The sequence below is a fragment of the Dromiciops gliroides genome, chromosome 5, assembly GCF_019393635.1.
Source record: "Dromiciops gliroides isolate mDroGli1 chromosome 5, mDroGli1.pri, whole genome shotgun sequence".
Classification (NCBI taxonomy): Eukaryota; Metazoa; Chordata; class Mammalia; order Microbiotheria; family Microbiotheriidae; genus Dromiciops; species Dromiciops gliroides.
The window spans coordinates 191,969,983-191,993,484 of record NC_057865.1 but is presented as its reverse complement, the minus strand read 5'-3'; the positions used below and the strand labels follow the sequence as shown (position 1 = coordinate 191,993,484).

The following is a 23,502-nucleotide window of genomic DNA, read 5'->3' as shown; positions in this document are numbered from 1 at the left end:
CGTCTCCTCAGCTGCCTCTAGTCCTCTTCCCCTCCTCATCTCATCCGTCAGAACCTCTTCTCAGCCCCCATCTCCTTGTCTGAACCTCTCTAATATCGTCAGTCGCCCCCCTGAGTCTAACTCCCAGGTCTATATATACCTTTTCTTCTCTCCACTCAAATCTCGGGGCTTCCTGCGCCCCAACAGACCAAGCTAATCCGCTAGCCAGGGCTGTGGCTGGAGCGAGGGGGTGGTGTGCTCAAGCAGCTCGACCCTCAGCACAGGCTATCTGGGATCTTTCGGATAGCTCCGCTCAGGTCGGAGGGAGCTGGGGGCTTTTTTTTTTCCCAGCTGTCTGACCTGGCGTCTTGTACAGCCCACGGGGCTTTATGGCTCAGCTGAAGCAGAGGGGGAGGGGAAGAGACCCTGAAGGCCTAAGGCTTTCTAATCTCAGCCTAAAGGTAGGGTCCCCAAATCAAAATAAATTTCCACAATGCTGAAGGGGATAGGGAATCACTACAGTTTATTAAGGGGATGATATGGTTGGACCTGCACTTTTGAAAAATTACTTTGGTGACTTAGTGGAGGATGGAATGGAGTAGGGAGTCTTGTGGCAAGCAGACCAACCAGAAGTCTATGCAATAAGCTTGGCAAGGAGAAGGGCCACATCATCATGAGAGGTGACTGAAGGAAATAGGAGTAGGATGCATTTGGTTGATTGAGATAAGGAGGGAAGAAAAGGAAGCTCTTGGAAAATGGCCTGAATTTTTTCAGTAACAAATGAGGCAAGGTTCTGTGGTAGACGCCCAGGTGTCCGACTTGATTGACTTAGTAGTGTTTGAATTGGGTATGAATGAGGAAGATGATTAGATTGTAGCCACTAGCCAACTAGAAGAACCTCCCATTTCTGGGAGGAGGACAGGAAGTAGGAAGCGAAGGCTGGCGGAGAGGATCTTTCTCTTTTGGTTTGAGACATCAGAGTGGTGGCAGAATTTCATGTGGGCTGTTCAGCAGCATATATATAGTAGCAGAGCCAGTGGATGGTAGGAGTAATATGAGGCTGAGGCTTAGTAGGGCACAAATGGGGATATGAAAATAGGGCAAAGGGACTCAGGAAGACAGTATAGAGTTGAACTGGCTCACCAAGGAGTCAGTATGGGGAAAAGGAAGGGTATGTCTAGGGCAGGGTGATGGCCTGGAAGTGAACTGAGGAGTCCAAGGATTGGAGGTCATGATATAGCCAAAGAGCAGCGTTTAGTGATGGAAGGCAGAGGGAGACTTTGATTAGATAAAGGTATTGTAGAGTTCTTTAACATGGAAATGGTGCATGTGTGAGTGATAGCAAGATCAAGGGTATGAGCATCTTTAGGTATGCTAAGGGTAGTGGAGAAAGTTAGAGGATGAACTGGAAGGTTAAAGTGCTTGAGGGACTATTTTCCTGCTATGAGGACAGGAATTGGGGAGAGAAAATTGTAAACTAGAAATTAAATCCATTGAAGAAAGAAGGGGAGTATTCTGGAGATCTGTAGACCACAGGTGCCAGGAATTTGATCAAGTGCTAGATGTGAATTTCATGAACCTCAAAAGAGGAGTGATTAGAGAGTGATGGTGGTAAGGAAAAAAACTAAAAGTGGTGAAGGGGAGCAAGGAGTATTTTAATTCTCCCATCTCGACCATGGAATTGGGGGGAATGCATGAAGGTTCAGCAAGTTCTGAAAAGGGTGGCCAAGGAAGCAGTGTCATCAGGAGTGAGCTAGGTGTTGGTGAGAGCCAAGAGGTGGAAGGAATGGGAAAGGAAAAGATTTAAAGTAAATGTGCTGCCTATGGAGCTGACATGCCAGAGGACACATGGAAGTGGTGGGGGGGGGGGAGGGGGGATAGTTTTTGGTTGAGACTTTGAGAGGTGGGAGTGCGAACTGAAGTGAATAGGGAGAAGGAATTAGGAGGTGGGTGACAAACAATCCATACAGAACTGAGGCAGTGTAAAGGAAGCAGTCAAGAAAATGATATGCATGACGACTACAGCAATGTAAAGAGAAAGAACCACAAAAAAATCAAAAGTGAATGTTGCAAAATATAAGGAACAAGTATGGCTCAAAAGAAAAGATACAGAAAGACACCCCTACCCTATTCCTTGGCAAAACTGGGAAGCCCACAAGCATCATGCATTGCACATGTTTTCTTTCTTTTTTTAAGTAATAAACATTTTTATTTATAGTTCTGGGTTCCACTTTTTAAATTATTTATTTTTTTAGAATTTTCCCCAAGTTACACATATAAAGAAAGATTATACTCAAATTTTGCTGGATAGGTGATTCTTGGTTGTAACCCCAGTTCCTTTGCCCTCCAGAATATCATATTCCATGCCCTCAGGTCCTTTAATGTAGAAGTTGCTAGATCTTGTGTTATCCTCCACCATACTTGAATTGTTTCTTTCTGGATGCTTGCAATATTTTCTCCTTGACCTGGAAGCTCTGGAATTTGGTTATAATATTCCTGGAAGTTTTCATTTTGGGATCTCTTTCAGGAGGTGGTCAGTATATTCTTTCAATTTCTATTTTACCTTCTGCTTCTAGAAGATAAGGGCAATTTTCTCTGGCAATTTCTTGGAAGATGTCTAAACTCTTTTTTTTTTTTTGGTGAGGCAATTGGGGTTAAGTGACTCACCCAGGGTCACACAACTAGTAAGTGTCAAGGGTCTGAGGCCGGATTTGAACTCAGGTCCTCCTGAATCCAGGGCCGGTGCTCTATCCACTGTGCCACCTAGCTGCCCCTAAGCTCTTTTTTTGATCATGGCTTTCAGGTAGTCCAATAATTTTCAAATTATCTCTCCTGGATCTATTTTCCAGGTTAGTTGTTTTTCAAAGGAGATATTTCATATTGCTTTCTATTTTTTCATCCTTTTGGTTTTGCTTTATTGTGTTTTGATTTCTCATAAAGTCATTCACTTCCATTTGCTCAATCCTAATTTTTAAGCAAGTATTTTCTTCAGTGAGCTTTTGTATTTCCTTTTCCATTTGGTTTTTCAAGCTGTTGACTTTTTTTTTTTTTGCATGACTTTCTTGCATCACTTTCATTTCTCTTTCCATTTTTTCCTCTATCTCTCTTACCTTATCTTCAAAGTCCTTTTTGAGCCCTTCTATGACCTGAGACCAATTCATATTTTTCTTGGAAGCTTTGGATATAGGAGCTTTGACTTTGTTATCTTCTTCTGAGGTTGTATTTTGATCTTCCTTGTCACCAAAGAAGCTTTGCAGGGTCAGTATTTTTTTCTGTCCATTTTCCTCGCCTATTTCTTGACTTTTAACTCCTTCTTAAAGTGGGGCACTGCTTCCAGGGTGCACTGTCCCAAGCTTCAGGGGGTACAATTTAAGGAGAGTCACGTTCTACATTCCCCTGGCCTGTGCTCTGGTAACCACAAGCTGGCTTGCTCTTTAACCCGGGAACAGAATTGTTTCACTGTGATTGCAAGCTCCAGTGTGCCTGTGCACCTCCCCCACCTGCACTGCCACTCAAGACTGCCTCAGTGCCAACAGAGACTCCTGCAATCTCTCCCCAGTCAACAGCTTGACCCCCTCACTAGACTGTGAGCTGAGTTTCAGAAGTAGCCATTGCTGAAGCCAATTCAGAGGCCATGGAGGCCTGTTTCTCTGGCATAGCCTTCCTGGTGCTGGATCTGTGCCTGCATGGCCCAAGTCAGGGCTTCACTCTCACCCTGGTACAACAAACCTTTCCTGCCAACCTTCTAAACCATCTTTGCTGAAAAATGATCTCCCCCTGTCCTTTTGTGGGTTCTGTTGCTCCAGAAATTGTCTTATGGCATTATTTGAAGCTATTTGAAGGGAACGTGGGGAGAGGTCTAGGAAGTCACTGCCACTCTCCATCATCTTGGTTCCGCCCCTCATAAGTGATCTTATAACACAAACTAGGTGACCACTATTCTGACAGGTTATACAAGGGATTCCTGTTTGGGTATAGATTGGCCTGAATGGACTCTAAGGTCCCTTCCAGGTAGGAGGTTTTGTAATTCTGGGACTCTAAGGACTAGGCATTCAGTTCTCTGAAGATAGAGTACAAATCCAGCAGCAGTCTCTCCTGTCCTAAGAGGAGAGCGCTCACCAACCAACAGCCTCCCCAGTCAAGAGTTCATTTCAAGATGGCCACCACTGGGTTCCAATTTGTATCTGTCCTTTCTTCCCTCCCTCTCCTTTCTCCTCCCTGAAGTGGTAAGCAATCAGATATAAGTTATACATGTACGATTATGTAAAACATTACCATATTAGTCATTTTGTATAAGAAAACTTGAATAAAAGAAAATGAAAGTGAAAAATAGCATGCTTCAGTCTGCGTTATTTAAGTATCAGTTCTTTCTTTGGAAGTGGATAGTATGTTTCATCAGTAGTCCTTTGGGATTGTCTTGGATCACTGTGTTGCTGAGAATAGTTAAGTCATTCACAGTTCTTCATCAAATAATATTGCTGTGTCTGTGCACAGCATTCTCTTGGTTTTACTCACTTCACTATACATCAGTTCATATAAGTCTTTACAGGCCTTGTCATTTCTTATAGCACAATAATATTCCATCACCACATATATACCACATAAATATACCACAGCTGTGCTGGGGAAATTATGGGGATATTAAAAAAATACATAAATTATGACTTTTTTCTTTTTAAAAGAAAGGGTCACCATGCAGTTAAAAGTTAATACTGTGTGTGAGTGATTCATAGTGTGATGAAATAATGAGATTTAGCAGATACTCAAAGACCCACCTGGAGATTAATCTAGACTGATTGAATCAAGTGAGAGTGATTAACTGCTGATTATCCAACTTCAAGTTAACTGGATTGTAATCACACCTTGAGAACACCTTCAGAACCAATGGATTTGGATGATACCAACCAATCAGCTTGAAGCAGTGTGCAAGGCCCACCTCTGTTCCAGACCTATAAAAAGCTTCCACAACCAGTTTGCTGGAGAGAGTTCCTGATTAAAGCAAGCTCCTGGAGGAGGACTTGAGGAAGAACCCAACCAGGCTGGAACTCTATGCGAGATAGGCTTTTTCTTAACTTTCTGAACTCCTTGTGAACACCTACATGCTTTAATAAATGTTTAATGCCCAAAGACTGGTGCTGAAGCTTCTAATTTAAGGCGACCACAATTTAGATTTTAAATATCACAATAGGGAGGCAAGGGTGAAAAGGATAGAGCAGGAACCATGAAAGGAAAAGGAAGGTTCAGATGCAACTTGTATGTCAAGAAAAGAGAAAGAATATGCCAAAGGAACCTGATTATCTAAAAAAAAAAGCCTACATAAAACAGATGGTGAAGGAAGCATTTAAAGAAGGCAACTGTGGTATCATATAGCAAAGTCAAAAAAGAAAACGGGACAGTTAGGTGGTACAGTGGATAAAGCACCAGCTCTGGATTCACAAGGACCTGTGTTCAAATCTGGCCTCAGACACTTGACACTTACTAGCTTTGTGACCCTGGGCAAGTCACTTAACCCTCAATGACCCACAGAGAGAGAGAGAGAGAGAGAAAGAGAGAGAGGGAGGGAGAAAACAGATTCTGATGATAGGGCCAAGAGGATGACTCAAAAATGGACCTAGAGATTAAAAAGATACAAAAACGCAGAGAGTACCCAACTTGGATAAATCCTGGAGCAAAGGTAAGGACTCAAGGCAAAGTGGGGACAAGATAAAAGCAAGAGATACAGCAAAAGCTTAAAAGATTTGAAAACATCACAGGGGTATGTTTGCTTAGAATATATAATTTGATTCTAGCTCCTACTGAATCAAAATCGTTTGTTTACATATCCTGCCCTACTTATTTCAGTCAAGCACAAAATAGGTCTTTTCCCCAGGTGGGGATTCATTAGATATTATTTGCTAAGTGCCAGCTACACTGAAGTTTTATCTCTCCATGTCAAATATCAGTGTTTTAATCTAATGCTGCAGTCCCTGGGAAATGAACTGGGTAGTCATTACATGGTCTTGTACTTATTTGCACACATTAACCTTGCACTTTGGAGAACTATGTCTGAAAATAGATGATTTAGCTATGATTACATGCAAGACAAGCTGAGGCCTTTATCTAAAAAAGCTATCATGGAACTGAAGTGGTTTCTGAGACACAATTGTTGTTTATCTAAATAGGAATTATGTTCCTGGAGTTTTTGCTGCTACCATAACTAAAGACGAATATCTTGGTTAAAGTTACATTCCTTTCCTCTCCCCTCCCCCTTCAAAAGAGGAACCTGGTCAAAGATCACAAAGCAGTCTTCCAAGCCTGCCCTTTGCTCCAGCCAAGGGCACACATTTAAAATTAGCTCTGGCGCAGGTGCAAAGGATTCTGACCCCAGATAAAAATCATGAGAGAGAAGGTTCTCAGACTTTGAAAAGCATGTGATGATGACAATGGAGGGAAACTGGCTGCTCCAGCAGAGCTCAGGTTACAAATGAGGGGAAGCTCATAGGGAAGGTCATGAATAACCAAGAAGGGGAAGATCATTGAAGTTAGAGCTAAGAACCTTAGAAATCACCTAATCCAATCTCTTCTTTTTACAGATAAGGAAACAGAGCTTCTGAAAGGCTAAGTGGTCCACCCCAAATTGCACAGGTACCATGACAGACTCTAAATCTGCCTATCACACTCCACTCCACTCCACTCCACTCCACTTGTCAGAGCCCAAGCTATGGAGAAAACACAGCTAACCTGGCTTTGTCAGATGTACCAGCTCGGCCTTCAGGGTACCCTATTTGGGAAACACTATCCAAACCAGTCAATTCTTGTTTACTCTTGATGACCTCAGGGAAGGAGAGCATTTTAGGACTCACAAACCCAACCTTTCCCTTGACCCTAAAACCCCACGAAGTAGGTAGAAAACTACAACTGTATTAGTTCCATTTATTCTTCATACAAATATTTTACAATTTTATTTAAAAACCATTTTTTGACAAAATCATATACACATATTTATACAAAGAAAAATAAAATTTTGAGATAGAACCTAGGGAGCAAGGTGGCTTAAAAAAACAAAGAAAATTAAGATTTCCTTTTTCTGATCATTAAGTACTGACAAGAGGGCTTTAACCTTCATTTCAGGGAGTAGGGGTTGTCTCCCTACCCAAGGGGCAGTACAGGTATTGGAGGTTAGGTTGAGCCTTCCTGACCTTACCTCATAAAAAAGTGGTAGGACTAGGGAGGAGGGAGTTGCTCTTCTCCCCACTCCCAGAAGCAACCAGTGAAGTGAGAAAATGGGAATATAGTAACAGAAATACACTGCCACACCCACACTTTCTAGGAATTTGGCAAGATCTCTACTTCTAGAACCTGTTCCCAGGGAAATGGCCAACTCCATTCCCATTCACAGCCCTTCTAACAACTAGGGTATCACTGGTGGCCTACAGAGCTAGAACCAATTCCAAGCACTCCTCCCAAATATTCTGCCTACCCCTCTCCCACACCCACTAAAGTGCTCCTTATTCTAATCCATTTTATAACTAGAACCAAATCATTTTATGGGCTCACTCCACAGCATGCTTGCAGCCTCTAAACCCAGAGCACTCATTTTATCTAATCCCTTGACAGATGCCTGAGTTGGGTTTTTTTTTTTTTTTAGCAGCCCTACTGTGAACAAACCAGTGCATGCAGCCTCATGCTCATAACCCCACAGCCAGGGGCAGCTCAAGAGGAACACAGCTGCAGAAAAACCCTACAAAAACCTCACCTCCACTGGGCCAAATATTTAACGCATACAGGCCACCTCACCTCAGAAATATATAGGGATTGATGGTGGAGGGGAACCCATGACTCAAAGTCTGGGATGCTACAAACTCCCAGTTAAAGAGAATGGGGGTCAGGGAGGGTCATTTCATGTCTGATTTCATGTACAATAAATAGCTGTTGGCGAGGGGGCCCCAGTTATGTTGAGCCCTACTCAAATGGCAGATCCAAGAAGGCAGGGCATGATGATCAGAGAGATAGATACATGAGCTTGATAGGAAACCCTCTAATTGCCAAGAGGACCCAGGAAGAAGGCAGGCTCAGTACTCCATAATTAACTGGAGAACAGAATGTCTGACCACCTGCCCTTCTCCCCTTCCTCAGGCACCTCCTGAGAAGCCGTACCGCATGTGGTTATCAGCCCACCCCCTTGGGAGGCCCTTTGGGAGGGAGGGAGTCACAGCAGGAGCGGAGACCCCTCAAGGAGAACACTCACAGGGCAGCCCATCCCACTGTCACTGGGGCAGGCCAAATGTACGAAGGAGAGTGGGAAGGTCCCGAGCATCTGCTGCCCCATAGACGTCGCTCTGGCCCAGCATGGATAGCGCCATGCGCAGAGTACTCCAGATATTCTCCGACATGGCACCCCCTTTGCCCCGGGGCCCTCGGCTTTTCTGCTGCATGTTCAATGCCTCCAGGAAATGTTCCACAGCTTCTCTGTAAGATAAAGGGTAACAACTGGTGAGAAGGACCAGAGAAATAGGCCAACTGACTAGTTAATACTGGCAAACCACCCAAAAGAGCTAGTCACCACAAAGGGAAGTTATATGTTAAGGGTCTAAACATCTGAGGAAAGATGTGCTCTCACCGGTGAGCCCCAAGATTTATGCAGCTTATCCCCAAGTTATAGCGGGAACGGATATAGCCAGGTTGCAGTTCCAGGGCCCGGCGGTAGGCAGCCACTGCTTCTTCACTCTGATTTCCATTAGCCAGGGTGGCTCCCAGTTTATTCCATAGCAGATAGTCCTACAGACACAAGAAGGTAGGAAGTACAAGGGAAGGGGAAGAGACAAGAAGAAGCCATGAGATCCGGACTAGTTCAATCTCTGCCCACTCTTCACTCAATTTCATTGTCCTCTATCATTTCTTATGTAATTGCTGCCACCACCTGGAGGACAAAATAGAAATGCTTTATCCTGGCATAGCATCAGAAGATTTAGAACTGGAAATGACCTTAAAGATCATTTATTCCAATCCCTAAATTTATGAGGAAAATCAGACCCAGAATTGAAGTGACTTGTCCAAGATCATGCAATTAACTGTCAGAGCCAGTATTAGCACATTTCCTTTACAACATATAGTGATTCTCTGTATTAAGGGTTAAAACTATTTAAGGTCTCACTCTTTGGTCAAGGTCCATAGCAGGAAATACTTATTAAATTGAAGTAAATTTGACTTTAACTTTTGGGGTTCCTTTCAATATGTGATCAGTAGATTCTATCTATCTTTATTTTGCCCACTAGTTCTGATAGATCTGGGCAGTGTCTGGCTATTTTTTTTAATCATTGTTTTCAAGGAGTCTGATTCTTAAATTATTTCTCCTTGACCTATTTCCCATGTCAATTGTTTTTTATGTCAGACAGCTTGCATTGTCTTCTATCTTTTGATCTTGTTCTGATATTTCTTGTCTTCATGGAATCATGGAGTCACTGATTTGTTTGCTTTAGTCTAGTTTTCAGGGAATCTATTTCTTGGATAAAGTTTACCACTTTCCCTTCTGAGCTATTTATTCTCCTGCCAAGTCTTTCCTTCAATGCTTTTTTTCATTTTTTATCTTCTGTTTCATGTCTTCTGGGTCCTTGTCAGCCCTTTGTCTCTGTTTGTAGTTGATATGAAGTTACTCACTTCTTTTTTGGGAATCTCTGCACCTACGATAATTTTTCATACTGAATGGTATTTTCTCTCACTTGTTCATGTGCCCATCTTTAGATGCTGAATGCAGAACCAGGCTCCACCCTTCCTTCCCCTCCCTTGTGGTTTTCAGGTGGGGTGGCTAGCCTTACTCTGGGTCTCCTAAGTTTCTGCACTGGCCTTCAACTGCAGGGGTTAGACTGCCTTGGGTCTTTTAGGTTCAGATTATTGGGCCTTCAGGCTTCTTTAGTCATTTCATTTCAGTGTTAGGTGCTCAAGCAGGTTCTAGGACTACCAGAATACAAGTCCCTCTAAGACCTGGCTCCAATCCATCTTTCCAGATGTATTTCATGCTACTTTTCCTCCCATTCCAACCAGACTACCCAACCAATCAATTCCCAACTTGTCCTACCCTCTCCACACCACTGTACATTTTCACAGGCAATCAAACCCCTAAATGAAGGAAGTCCATCCCAATGGACTTTTCTGTCTTCTACTTCCTTGACCTCTCTACAGTGTTGCCACTGCTGAAGACCCTCTACTTTTGACTTTTTTGTAATACTACACTTTGGTTCTCTTCCTTCCTGCTCATCTACATCTTGCCCCCAATGCATGTGTGTCCCTCCAGGTTCCATCCTGGGGCCTCTCCTCTTCTCTCTTGGCAATCTCATCAGCTCCCATAGGTTAAACTATAATCTCTGGGCAGATAATTCTTGAATCTGCATATTCAGTCTTCATTTCTCTCCTAAACTCCAGTCCCAACATTTCAAACTTCCTGCTAGACATCTCAACTTCAGCATCGCAGAGACACAGTAATCTCAATATGTCAAGGACAGAATTCACTATCTTACCTTCTAAACCTATTCCTCCTTAATTTCCCTATTTCTGGTTTTTAAAAAAAAGCACCACTATTTGTTCAGTCACTCAGGTTTTCAGCTTAGGACTTTTCTCTCTCCCTTAACCCTCATATCAAGTAAGCTGTCAAATCTTATTGATTCTTCTTCCACAATATCTCACGCGTATATCCCTGTCTCTACTCACCAGGCAATCACTAGTTCAGACTCCCATCATATCTCACCTGGACTACTGCAACAAACTCCTAATTGGAGTCTGCCTTCAGTCCATTTTCCACAGAGCTGCCAAACTGTTATTCCCAAAGCACAAGTTTGACTGTCTCTCCGTTTCAATGAATCTCAGTGGCTCCCTGTTGCCTCTAAGCTAAAATCCTTCTGTTTTGCATTTAAAGCTGTCACAATCGGGCTCCAGACTACATGTCCAAGCTTACAGCACACTACTCCCCGGTCCTCATATTAAACTCTAGCCAAACTCGTCTTTTTGCTGTTCTCCATACATGAAATTCCACCTCCCATATACATTCCTTTGTACAGGCTGTCCCCAGTGTTTGGGATGCTCCTTCTCCTCACTTATGGGTCAGTGGATCTCTGGTTTCCTTCAAGCCTCAGTTCAGAGGCTACCTCCCTCAAGAGTCCTTTCCTAATTCTCCAGATGTTAATTTTTCCTATTTGTATCCAAGTCTAAGCACAAAGAAGGTGCTTAATAAATGCTTGTTGACTGACTTATTTTAAATCTTCTCCCTTTAAGATCCAGTTCAGATGCTCCATTGTCCATGAAGCCTGGCTTTATTCCCCCAGTGATCTCTCCCTCTGTGAATTGTTTTATGACACTGATAAGTACATAGGAGATGTATTATAATAAGTTGTACATATGTGCTACCAGACTCTAAGCTTCCTAGCCCACATTTTTATGTGTAAGGTTTGAGAAGCACTGAAGAAGAGCATGAGGTTTCTCCAGCTTTGGCCCAACACCTAACTTAACATAAATGTCAAGTACTTAAGTGTTAGTTGATTGTATTTTACACATATAACTTCAATATGATAAAAATGAACAGTTCTGCAAAACTCGGGAGTGCTGATCAATGATCAGCCATGAGTGCAGGATTGAATTCCTTCTCTTCCCCAGGCTTGACCTTCAACCCTGATCCCTGCTAGGACTTTATGATTTTGAACATGCACCTCATTTTCTAGCTCTCCAAAGTATGGAACAGGGCAAGTTGTACACCCTGATGGCCCCATCTGGATGCACATTTCTACACAACTCCCCCTTTTCTCGCCTTGCCATGGGCTCACATTTGGGCGAACACTGAGGGCAGCGGTGAAACAGTCCACAGCCTTGTCATACTCCCCACTGAGGTTGAAAAGGACCCCCAGGCCACACTGCACATCAGGATCAATGGATGCAGGATCAAGTCGTACAGCTGCTAAGAACAATTCCTTTACCTCCACAAACAAGGAACTGGGAGAGGGAAAGAAAAGAAAAATTAGATGGGCAGAGCCACCTTCAGGTCACCTGTTCCCATTTCCTACACATACCTAGAACTCACCAAGCCCTTTCCCTGAAAATCTCCTCCCTTCGGCCACTCAAACCATCCCACCCTTAGGGGCTAAAATCCTTTTCAAAACCTCTTTTCATCCTAGCACTGAGACTTTGGATCTGAATCTCCCTGATATTCCAATTCACTAATACCAACTAGAAGAATCAGAGAATATGATACTTGGAACAATCCCCAGAGATTCTCTCTAAGGGTTCTTAACCTGGGGTGTGTCACTTTTTTAAAATAGGTTTTTAAATGAGTATTTCAGTATAATTGGTTTTCTTTATAATCCTATCTATTTTGTTTTATCCATTTAAAAACATTATTCTGAGAAAGGGTCCAGGACACACAAAAATGTCACTAACCCCTGAACTAGACTTAAAGCCTCACTCATTTGCACATGAAAGACCTGGGGAAGTAAAGAGGCTTGCCTCTGACTGAACAATCAGTACACACCATCTCAGACTCCAGCCCATCACTCCTCCCAACCATGGCCTAGACCACAGGGTTCAAAGGGCCCCACACTCACTCAGACAGCAAAGAACCCAAGATGCGCTTGCTCGGGCCCAGGCCTGTCCCGCCAGCTCCCTCCTCAGCAGGTGCCACCAGGTGGGCATAGGCAGGTGTGTAGCGTAGCCAGTCCCGCAGAGTCTCACAGGCCTGGCGCTGTAGGGATTCATTGGTGAAACTCACAGCCAGTGCCATAAGGGCTGTCAGATTGTCTGGCTTCAGCTCCAGACACCTGCAGTAAGGTGGCAATGGAGGATTGAGATTGGGGAGAGGAAGGGCAGTAGAGGCAGAGAAAGAGAATTGGTTAAAAAGTAAATTAGTCTAAATGCCATGTGAGCTACAGAGGTAAAGTTTGCACAGCCAATCAAATCCATGAATTTTATTATTTTTTTCTAGTTCTATAAAATAATTTTCTGGTAGTTTGATTGGTATGGCACTGAATAAGTAAATCAACTTAGGCAGAATTGTCATTTTAATTACATTGGCTTGGCCCACCTATGAGCAATTAATATTTCTCCAATTCCAACTCCATAGTTCCAATGGAAAGTTCCCATCCAGAGCAATGCAACATTCACATTCTAGCACTAAGAATGTGTTCTTTTCAATTTGGAACTATGTCCAAAGGGTTACAAAACTGTGCATACACTTTGACCCAGCAATACCACTACTAGGTCTGAATTCCAAAGAGATCCAAAAAAAGGGAAAAAGATCCACGTGTACGAAAATACTTATAGCAGCTCTTTTTGTGGTGGCAAAGAATTGGAAATCGAGGGAATGCCCATTAACTGGGGAATGGCTGAACAAGCTGTGATATATGATTGTATTGGGATATTATTGTAGTATAAGAAATGATGACCAACATGTTTTCAGAAAAACCTGGAAAGACTTAAACAGATGAAGAGTAAAGTGAGCAGAACCAGAAGAACACTGTACACAGTAACATCAGTATTATACGATGAATAACTATGAACGACTTAACTATTCTTAGCAATGCAATGATCCAAGACAATCCCAAAAGACTCGTGATGAAAAAATGCTATCCACCTCCAGAGAAAGAACTAATGGAGTCTGAATATAAACTAAAGCATACTATTTTTCACCTTCTTTCCTTTTTAATTTTTTTGGTTTGAATTTTTTTCCAAAAAATATGGAAATGTGTTTTGCATGACTGCATATGCATAACCTTTATAAGATTGCTTACTGTCTTAGGGAAAGGGGAAGGGAAGGAGGGAAAGGTAGAATCTTTTTTAAAAAATGAATTTTAAAAATTGTTTTTACATTGAGGAGAAAAAAATATGATTTTAAAAAAGAAAAAGAATGTGCTCATTTGAAGAACCAGAAATAATTCAAGCAGCTTAGGTCTGGGCTCTCATAAACACAAAGATTTAAATGGAGGATTGGTGTTACGCCCTTTATATTAATTCATGGTACTCACCTTCGAAGGGCACTGATAGCCAATAGTTCCTGTTCATTCTCTGCTTGCGGTGGTACCCAGGTACTGCCAGGCTGTAGGGAGGTTGGAAAGAGCCCATAATTTCTGGGTCTATCCCTATGATGTTCCCAGAGAAGGAGGTAAAGGATTGATAAACTTTCCATTTTATCTTCCTAACCTTTTCCCCTAAGCTATAGTCCAAATTACTCGTCTATGAACTCTGAGTGCAGACTGAAGCACACTTTTTAAAATTTTATTTCTCTTGGTTTATGTGTGTGTATGTTCTTTTGTAACATGGCTAATATGGAAATACGTTTTGCATGATTTCACATGTATAATAGTAATACTGCTTGCCTTCTCAAGGGGTGGGGGAGGGGTTGAAGGGAAAGAGAATTTTGAACTCAAAACGTTTGAAAATGAATGTTGAGGGGGGTTTTTACATATAATTGGGAAATATTTAACAAAAGAAAAATATATTTTTTAAAAAATAAGAAAATATGAAAGGCAAAAAAAGAAAAAATTAACCATTTACTTGCCACCCTGTCCCTTCCCAATGCTCTAAAGTAGGGGAGCCATTTGGGGCTCAGATGTCCTGGTCACTCACCTCCATATGCTCAGGATCCTGCTGTACTGCTGCCTCAAAGAGGAGGACTGCATTTGGCAGGTCCCCCTCCTGTAGTCGCAGTAGCCCCTCTGCAAAAGGCTGGGGATGGTCCCGGAGTGGATTCTCTTCTTCAAACTGGTATCCCTAGAAAAGGGATGGAAGAATAAGATGAATAGTTATGGTTATACTGTATGGCCACAGTTAGTCTCATGAGGGAAATGCCCTCAGTCAGAGGAAAAAGGGAGAAGAAGAGAATGTAACTGGAAAAGAAGCCAACTACAAGGTAAAGACATGAGTCTTGATAGGATTCTGGCAAGTTCTCTCTCTGTGGTCATCCAGAGAATTTAACCAATTCAACAAACCCCTGTTCAGTGCTTACTATGTACAGGCACTGTGCTGGAGGCCAAGAACACAAAAACAAAAGCTGCCATTAGACCTCCTGGTAATAATGGAACATATTGGTCTAAGTGTAAGTCACGTTCTTAGGCCAGGAATAGACAAGATGGCATCTCTATCTGGTCAGAGGGTCACAGTATGAAATAATCGATAACATAATATTGTTCTTCCATGGTTATTAGTGCCTGGGTAGAAGCAGATAAACTCCTTTCTCTCCCCTACTTTTATAATATTAAGAAAGCATTTAAAAGTTCTCCTAGTCTGAAGCCTTTGGAAGGAGAAATTATGTCCTGCTCCCCACTCTGCATATGAACCTGAAAGACTTAAGGCAGTGACCCTGACAAGGGCTAGGAGCTATTCTTGACTGGTTTAGTGTAATAATCTACCTAAGAGCAGAAGAGCCTGTGGTAACAGAATCATTAAGAAGACAGCTTACATGCCTTTGCTGCCATCTGCTGGCCAGGACAAAAGCACAATATCTTGTGCCAGTTCACATAAACATCTTGCACTCTACTTCAATGGGAGGCTTGAATTTTTCCAACTTTGTCTTCCTACCACGACTTGCTTCGGAAACACTGACTTGTTAGCTTTCCATATATTCAAAAGGCATTTCTTGTGCTGGCTAGACCCAGATCATTGAAATCTTAGATTTAGTGATGGAAAGAACATCTCAGTGGTCATCTAGTTCAATCCTGTTCACTTTATAAATAAGGAAACTGATACTGAAAAGGGTTAAGGAACTTGTCAGTTCACACAGTTGGACCTGTGTGACCTGTGGACCCAGGATTTATGCCCTATTGTGCCACTTTGCCTTGTGATAATAGCAGCTTCAAAGGTAAGGAGATACTTGTTCATTGATTCTGACTAGCAGATCATAAAATGTGGACAGAATTTAAAAGATCATTTAGTATCAAGCCCTTGTTTTACAGATGAAGAAACTGAAACCTGGGGAAATTAAGTAACCTGCATAAGGTCATATTGCTAGTAAATTTCCTAATGATTAGGACAGTGCAAAAGTGGAATGAGATGCCTCAGAAGAGAATGATACCTCAGAAGTTTTCAGGAAGAGACTACATGACCACTTCATGTGCATGTGCATGTAAGGGTTTCTTTTCAGGTGTGTTGTGCACTATATGGTCACTGAGGTTCTATTTAATGCTAAAATTTGTGTGTGTGTGTGTGTGTGTGTGTGTGTGTGTATGTGTTCTACCCCTCCCCCACTATATTTTTTATTTAATTCATTAGATATTTCTCAATTAATGTTAAAAAAAAAAAGTATGCTTCAATCTGCATTCAGATTCTGTCAGTTTTTTCTCTCCAATTGTCATCATTAGTCCTTTGGAATTGTCTTGGTTCATTGTACTGCTGAGCATAGCTAAGTCATTCACAGCTGACCACTGTACAATATTGCTGTTACTGTGTACAATGTTCTCCTGGTTCTGCTCACTTCACTTTGCATCAGTTCATATAAGTTTTCCCAGGTTTTTCTGAAACCATACTACTCATTTCTTATAGCGTAATAGTATTCCATCAAAATCATATAACACAACTTGTTCAGCAATTCTGCAATTGATGGGCATCCCTTTAACTTCTAATTCTTTGCTACCACAAAATGAGTTGGTATAAATATTTTTGTGCATGTAGGTCCTTTTCCTTTTTCCTTTATCTCTTTGGGAATAGAGAACTAGTAGTAGTATTGCTGGATCAAAGTGTATGAACAGTTTTATAACCCTTTGGACATGGTTTCAAATTGCTCTCCAGAATGGTTGGATCAGTTCACAACTCCACCAACAATGCATTAGTGTCTCAATTTTTCCACATCTCCTCCAACATTTGTCATTTTTCTTTTTGGTCATATTAGCAAATCTGATAGATATAAGGTAGTACCTCAAAGTTGTTTTAATTTGCATTTCTCTAATCAATAGTGATTTTGAGCATTTTTTCATAGGATTATAGATAGCTTTGATTTCTTCATCTGAAAACTAACTGTTCATATCCTTTGACCATTTATCAATTGGGGGATGAATGACTCATATTCTTATAAATTTGACTCCATTCTCTACACCTTTGAGAAATGAGGCCTTTATCAATAGAGACACTTGCTGTAAATTTTTTCCCAGTTTCCTGCTTTCCTTCTAATGTTGACTGCATTGATTTTATTTGTGTAAAAACTTTTCAATTTAATGCAATCAAAACTATCCATTTTATATCCTGTAATACTCTCTATCTCATGTTTGGTCATAAATTCTTCCCTTCTCCATAAATCTGACAGATAAAATTTTCCATGCTCCCCTAATTTCCTTGTGATAAAACTCTTTATGTCTAAATCATGCTGGTTTATACCCTAGTTTCTTAAACTGTGGGTTGTGACCCTATATGGGGTCATGTAACTGATTATGGGGGGTCATGAAAAATTTGACAATAGTAAATGGTTATATATACCTATACACATGGGGTGGTGTAAAAATTTATTGGGGGAAAAGGGGTCACAAGTGGGAAAAGTTTAAGAAGTCCTAGTTCATACCTAGTTTTTACCAAACTGCTTTCCAGGTTTCCCAGCAGTTTTTGTCAAATAGTCGGTTCTTGTCCCAAAAGCTTGATCTTTGCATTTATCAAACACTAGATTACTATGGTCATTTACTAGTATACTGTATACCTAATCTATTCCACTGATTCACTGCTCTATTTCTTACCCAGTACCAGATTGTTTTGATGATTACCACTTTGTAATACAATTTGAGATCTAGTACAGCTAGACCACCTTCCTTCACATTTTTTCATTGATTATCTTGATATTCTTGACCTTTTGTTCTTCCAGATGAATTTTATTATTTTTTCTAGTTCTATAAAATAATTTTCTGGTAGTTTAATTGGTATGTCACTGAATAAGTAAATTAACTTAGGTAGAATTGTCATTTTAATTATATTGGCTTGGCCTACCTATGAGCAATTAATATTTCTCCAATTCTAACTCTAAGGTTTTTTAAGTCTTATTTCCCATTTTTGGAGGAGTGATGATGGTTTTGTGAAACTCTTCCCAGAGATTTTTTTTGGGGGTAGATATTTCATATGAGCAGATAGAGAATGAGACCCTGCAAAGACCCTAACAATCAGGACACCTAGGTTCTAATCCTAGCTCTCTCCAACTAACTGACTGACCTTGGACAAATAATTTGACCTTGTTAGGTAGTAAATGCTAATATCATGCTATGAAAATGGGAACAAGATGCTAAGCTGTATCACCAAGGGAATAAGACTCCCTCAGAATGTGATAACAATGAAGACAAAGCAAATAAGAACTTTACTAGTCATTACGAAGATATGAGGCTCTTTCCCTTTATTACTTTGAAGCAGCTACCAAATAACCAATACATTCCTATAAAACTGCTGAACAGTAACTTTTCTCACATTTTAGAAAGCACTTTTTTGTAATGAAGTAACTCCAAGTCCCTGGCTCTTCCCCTGGTCTTTCCAACTGGGGCTTAGAAAGTAATTTCTGTGAGGTTAAAGGTGTCCACACTTCTCTCAGGCCAAGGAACTTCAGGGAAAAACAACACAGCTCTAAAACCTATGGGAAAAATAATGCTTCTCAAAGACAGAAACACCAAATTCCATCAAGTGCATGCCCCAGGCAAACTGTCTGCACAGCTCCAACACTTCAAGTGACTGGAAGCAGTAGCTCATTTGCCAACAACCTTTTGCACACTATTACATAGTTGGATAAGATCATCCCTCCTTAGCCTCCTTGAATCAAGTAAACTTCATTTCCTGTTTTCTTTGAATAAAACCAACTAAAAACTCTGATGATCCTTCAGCTCTTTTCACAAATCTTTCAGGTTGGTGATCAGTGGGTGAGGACCCCATAGGAACTGATGTCAGCAAGCATTTCAGCCACAGTATGATGGTGGCACTACTTTTTTCAGCCTTTCACAACTCCTGAACCTGGATGATACAAGCATGTACTAGGTTTGACCAAAGAGCTCATTTTAAAACACTGCCTCCTGCTTGTTTTTTGATGGGTTTTTAGCAATTATACTTCTTCTATCAGCAGACTTCTAGTTTCTGTATTAATGATTCATGGGCTGCCCGAAAGCACAGAGGGAAAAATGAACCAGGAGTTGCAAGGCAAGAACTTGGTATAATGATGGAGAGTCCTTGTCAATATCCTTGGTTGTTGCCTGTCCTTATACTTCCTTGTTCCACTTGAGACATGTCAGTCCCAGATTGCTCCTAATTCTCCTCCTATTGATCTGACCACTCTTTCTGAGTCTTCTTTGCTGAATATTTTTCTTTTCTTTTCTCTCTCTCTCTCTTTTTTTTTTCTTTGCTGAATCTTTAGCCAGGTCATGCCAAGTAACAGGAGTTGTCCCACAGAGTAATGCAGTAGGCTTTCTTCTCTTCTTCCTCTATACTATTTTACTTGGGTTTCTCATCAGCTCCCATGAATCCAATGCTGATTATTCTCAAATCTACCTATATAGTCCTAATGTTTCTATTGACCTCCAGTTTTGTATCTCCAACTGCCTTTTTGGACATTTTTTTTTTTTGGTGAGGCAACTGGGGTTAAGTGACTTGCCCAGGGTCACACAGCTAGTAAGTGATAAGTGGCTGATGCCGGATTTGAACTCAGGTCCTCCTGAATCCAGGGCCGGTGCTCTATCTACTGCACCACCTAGCTGCCCCGCCTTTTGGACATTTTAAATGGGAAGTCCTGTAAGCATCTAAAACTCATGTCCAAAACAGAACTCACAATCTTTTCCCCCAAACCCGCTCTTCTTCCTAACTTCTCTCCCATTACTAAGGGTACCACCATCCTCCCAGTCACCCAGGCTTACAGCCAAGGTGTCATCCTGAATTTCTCATTCCCTCACCTCCCCTAACTAATCTGTTGCCAAGTCCTATTAATTTCCCTTCATAACATCTCTCCTATATGCTCCCTGCCCTCCCCAATGCTGACACTTCTGATACAGGCCTGTATTATCTTATACCTGGACTACTGCAATGGCCTGCTGGTGTTTGTCCTAAAGCACAGAGCTGACTTATCATTCCCTCTACTCAATAAACTTGAGTGGCTCCCTAGCAACACCAGGACCAAATATAAAAACCTCTACCATGCTGAGTCCTTTAAACCCGACTCCCCCTTTCCAATTTCTGTACAACTTTCCTTCCCATCACCCTTACACATATTCTTTGGTTCAGTGACACTGGTCTCCTTGCCATTTCTCCATCTCCTCCCCCAGGCATTTTCACTAGCTGTCCCCTCTGCCTTAGATGCTGTCCCTCATCTCTGCCTCCTGGTTTCCCCGGCTTCCTCCAAGTCCCAGCTAGCATCCCTTGTTCTACATGAATCCTTTCCTGATTCCCCCTTACTTCTAGTGGCTTCCCTCTGCTGATTATGTCCAAGGTATTCTGTATACAATGAGAGAAAAGGTTATTTCTTTCTTATATTAATAACTAATTATTGAATTAGGACCAAAGTTTTTTTCCCCTTTCCTTCTTCCTCTTGCAGAAATCAACCAGTGTGGGAAATCTTTCTCAAAGACTTACCCAGGCTAAGATCTCATCAAAGACAGTAAAAGAAATTCTAAGTTTAGGCTAATGGGTGCATTCCTGCTCATTGTGTTTACTCAGGCAGGTCTGGGAAAACGTGAATTCTCCCTTTTGTGCAACAGGTGATATGGAGATTGATAAGTCTCTTTGACCAACACTTGAGTGATCCAAGTCATATACTCCATGAGCCCACACCTCATACTAATATACATTTTCTCATTAATTGTTAACAAATTAAAAGTTGATTGATGTCCTCAGGAACACACCCACTTTTCCAAAGGCATTATTGGATAAGGGTCTTTGGCATTTGAGAGTGACACTGACTTCTTTTATTAATAACATGCTGGCATTATTAACGAAATGACTAATTACCCAGAAACGGTCTCTGAACTTTTCAATCCTCACACAGCTTGTTTGTACATAACCGTTTAAATGTATCTTCCCCATTAGACAGTGAGCTATAGGAACAGTCTTTTGCCTCTCTTTCTATCCCCAGCACTTAGCACAGTGATTGCTGCTTCTACAGGGAGCATCTCCTACCATTCCTCTCTTGATGCACCAAACAAGAGGACCAGTTCCTTAAGCACTGACTGTTACATCGAATTCTTCTGTGAAGCTGCTTAAACACCAACAACAAAATGTAACTAGACAAGTGGACGAGGGGGGTAGCGTTCTGTCAAGAATGTACGGAGAATCTTCACTGTCTTCTCTTCTGTTTTTTTTTTTTATTTCTCCTACCTTCTCCCTTCTTCTTCCCCTCCTCTTTATAGGCCTCTTTCCCCTGAATTTGTTTATTTTCTTTGCACTGGCATGGTGCTTTACCAAGGAAAAGAAAAATAATTTCAAAATAGGCCTTGTTTACGGCCCCTTTGATAGCAAGCAATGGCAACTCTTAAAAGTTTTGAGGAAGGAAAGCTCCAGGCTTAGGTCAAAGGCCTAGGAGTCTGAGTTAAAAGCCTAAAGGCCACATTAGTGCTCCCAGCTCTCTCTCTGCAAATGGAAATCCAAGACTATATTTCAGCTTATTTCAGCACAATTTTTAAGTAGAAAGGAAGCTCCCAATTGATACACAGATTTTTGAGCATCAGAAGCCTGAAATATAATCAGGAGAATGGAGCCCTTCAATTTGTACTCCAGTCTCCAGCCCCCTCAACTCCTCTTCTGCAGAAGGAGCTCAGTACCCTGCTCTATCCTACAGAGCCCCTGACAGCTCAGGTGTCTCCAGAGAAGCAGGCTCGGAGGCAGACTGCTAGAAACTGCCAATAAGGAATGGAATTCCAGTGAAAGCTACAAGAATAGAGGAGTCATTCTGGCAGTTTTTAAAGTGAAGGCAAGCAGGATCTGTTAACAAAAGCTTTCCTTAAATCAAATTCCTCTTTGATTCCAGAATGAGTGATTGGATTTGGGGAGTAGTGTTTGGTGCTTTTTCTCTCCTCAACAACAAAGGACAGAGGAATGAGATGTGTGCCACCTTGTACTCACTGGGCACTGAAAGCTTTATACTGTTAATGGAATTCCATACCTTAGTGCTGTGGGAAGCCAAATGAATGTGGAAGCTCCTAAGAGAGGTGTCTTTGAGGGCAGGCCTTTCTACTGGATAATTTAGATGGTTTTAAAATGGACTGAAGGGCTTTATTCAAAAAGCTTTAAAATGCTATAGTGGAATTTAAAGGTAAATGGGGACAAGGAAGTGCCTCTCTACAAACTCTTAGCACAGTGCCCAGCACATGGTAGGGCCTTAAAAAAGAGCGACTGACTGACTGAACTGGAATGAAAGCTGGAGAGACAGTTTCCAAAGTGTAAGTGCCCTTGGTGGTCTAGAGCCCTTGATGTGTCAGAAGCTAACAGGTCTTACAGATGCTTTGGCAGTCCTCCAATTCTGTATCAGTGTAACAATGCTGTTGTTACTGTTTCATCTCTTTTCCTCTCTTGCTTCAAGAGCTACATTCCTCACCCCAGACCCATCCCCACCCATTTGCAGGGGGGAAATAGAGCACCTGCTATTCTCAATTAGCAAATATATACGCTATAGGCCATGGTTTGCTGTCTTAGATTAAACAAACACTTCTTTCGTTTGTTGTTCAATTATATCTGACTCTTCACGACCCCATTTGGGGTTATCTTGGCAAAGATACTGGAGCAGTTTGCCATTTCCTTGACAAACAGAGGCTAAGTGACTTGCCCAGGGTCACACTGCTAGTAAGTGTCTGGGGCCACACTTGAATTAGGTCTTCCTGACTCCAGGCCCAGTTCTCTATCCACTAAGCCAGCTCACTGCTTCACTTCTATCTCAGCATGCCAAATTGATGGGGGGAAGAAAGGGTTCTAATGAGTGAAACCGGTGAATACATTTTAGGGAGAAAAGGTCTATACCCTTCATATCTATCCTTCCACTGTTAATCCCCACTAGGGAAGGAATATGACCATAAAGGGGCCCCTTCTTAACTACATGACCACTCCTCAGTCTCCTTTGCTGGATTATCATATTCCTCTCCCTAACTGCTATCATACTCTAAGGTCCTATGTCTTGCCATCTTCTTAACCTGGAGTATGTGAACTTAAAAAATTCAAATAACTATTTAATACGATTGGTTTCCTTTGCAATCCTATGTTTTATTTATACATTTAAAGCCATTATTCTGAAAAGGGGTCCACTGGCCTCACCAGATTGTCAAAGGGGTTCATAATGCCAAAAAGGGTGACCTCATCAGCTTCTATGTGTTTTAATTCTATCTACGGAAGACTCCCAGATGTAAATATTTAGCCCTCGCCTCTCTCCTGACCTCTAGTTCTATATTACCAACTATCTATTACACAACTAAATAGAAAAAGTGGGGTATAGTTCTGAATACACCCCACCCCAGGCACTGCCTGAATTCTGGCAACTTATTCTGCCAGTAGAATTCACTTCCTCCATAATGCTATTGCTGCACTGTTAAGCTTCACTTCGTAGAGTAGGCGTGCCTAGGCCTTTCCATCTGACTGAACCTCACCTAG

General features: G+C 41.6%; 1 protein-coding gene across 1 annotated transcript in view; it reads right to left on the bottom strand.

Annotated features, from left to right (window-relative positions):
• Positions 1–6,877: 6,877 nt before the first annotated feature.
• The window catches only part of PEX5 (peroxisomal biogenesis factor 5), a 41,361-nt gene continuing 24,736 nt past the window's right edge, over positions 6,878–23,502 (bottom strand). Inside the window, 7 exon segments of the mRNA XM_043966136.1 lie at positions 6,878–8,427; positions 8,579–8,736; positions 11,769–11,934; positions 12,543–12,755; positions 13,959–14,005; positions 14,007–14,029; positions 14,556–14,703. Coding sequence (XP_043822071.1) covers positions 8,226–8,427; positions 8,579–8,736; positions 11,769–11,934; positions 12,543–12,755; positions 13,959–14,005; positions 14,007–14,029; positions 14,556–14,703 — 957 coding nt within the window. The 3' untranslated portion in view covers positions 6,878–8,225.